Source organism: Manacus vitellinus, unplaced genomic scaffold (assembly GCF_001715985.3).
Source record: "Manacus vitellinus isolate BGI_N305 unplaced genomic scaffold, ASM171598v3 scaffold_128_pilon, whole genome shotgun sequence".
In the NCBI taxonomy this organism is placed as follows: Eukaryota; Metazoa; Chordata; class Aves; order Passeriformes; family Pipridae; genus Manacus; species Manacus vitellinus.
Genome location: NW_021938941.1, coordinates 166,443 through 167,878, shown reverse-complemented (window position 1 = coordinate 167,878; position 1,436 = coordinate 166,443). Strand labels below are relative to the sequence as shown.

Here is a 1,436-nt window from a genome sequence, read left to right as displayed (position 1 = left end):
AGAGCCCCCCTTGCCTGGGCACCCCGGTGGGCTCCTGGCACAGGCTCCTGCTCGGGGCCCATTCCCACACCCCGGGAGGGTTGGGGGCACAGCAGGTCTTTCCCCCGGCCTCGCCGGTGCCGGCGCGTGGTGACACGTACCTTGTACTTGATGGCCAGCAGCTCCGTGGCCTCCTGCTCCTTCCGCAGGTCCTCGATCATCTTCTCCTTCTCCTGGAGCAGCTTCTGCTTCTCCTCGCTCACCAGGCTGTGGTCATCCTGGATAGCGGCTTTCTCCTCTTCCAGCCTCTCCTTCTGCTCCTTCAAGTAGTTCTCCATGTTCTTCTCCAGGCCCTCCTCGTTGTCGTCCTCCCCTTCGTTCTCCGCGGTGCCTTCTCCCTCCGGCGCTTTCTTCCTCCGGCTGCTCCTTCTCCTCTTCTTCCCCAGCATCCCGCGTTTCTCCAGCTGGGCTTTCAGCCGCACGATCTCCTCCTGGAACTCCCGCAGCAGGGTGTCCTTGGGGTCCTCGTTCACCCGGGGCTTGTTCTTGATGTTCTTGGCCCTGTTGGCGAACCTGAGGGTGGAGAGGCTCTCGTCGTAGCTGTGGGAGGCCGGGCCCAAGGTGGCCACCATGATTGTCTTGGCGTTGCCCCCGAGGGAGTCCTGCAGCAGGCGGGTCAGCTTGGAGTCCCGGTAGGGGATGTGCGTGCTCCTGCCGTCCACGAGCGCGGAGATGACGTTGCCCAGGGCGGAGAGGGAGAGGTTGATCTTGGAGGCTTCCTTGGGGCGCTCCCCGTGGGCCCCCATTTTGCTCTGGCGCTCGCTGCCGGCCAGGTCCACCAGGTTGAGCTTGCCCACGCGGATGTGCTCCTCGCCGTCCGGCCCCGTCTCGCTGCACTCGATGGTGATGAGGAAGATGGCGTGGGAGCGGGAGCTGTGCTCGTTCATGTTGGTGCTGCCCACGGAGCGCGTCTGGCTGCCCAGGTTCATCACGTGCTCGATCTCCTTGACGTTCTTGGTCACGAAGGAGGAGAGGTCCTTGATGTACACCCCCGTCTCGGGGTTCTCCTTCAGCTCCAGCTTCTTGCTCTGGTCCTTGGCGAGGAGGTCCCTGATCTCCTCCTGGTAGATCTCCAGGTACGAGGCCCTCACCAGGTACTGCTGGTTCTGGGAGCGGGAGATGTGCGTGAAGATGTGCTCGAAGGCGCTGGGGATGATGCCGCGCTTCTCGGGCTCGGCCCAGGCGCCCTGCATGGTGTAGGTCTTGCCGGTGCCGGTCTGGCCGTAGGCGAAGACGGTGCCGTTGAAGCCCTGCAGCACCGAGTCGATGAGCGGCCGCACCGTCTCATCGTACAGATCGGCCTGCTTGGAGCTGGCGTCGTACACGGCGTCGAAGGTGAAGGTCTTGGGCAGCTCGCCGGGGGCGGCGCGGGGGTTGCGGATGCTCACCTGGCCCAG

General features: G+C 64.6%; 1 protein-coding gene across 1 annotated transcript in view; it reads right to left on the bottom strand.

Moving 5' to 3' along the window:
• KIF3C (kinesin family member 3C) overlaps positions 1–1,436 on the bottom strand; it is a gene marked incomplete at its 5' end in the record, with an annotated part of 7,116 nt that extends 5,680 nt beyond the window's left edge. The window contains 1 exon segment of the mRNA XM_029965972.1: positions 141–1,436. Coding sequence (XP_029821832.1) covers positions 141–1,436 — 1,296 coding nt within the window.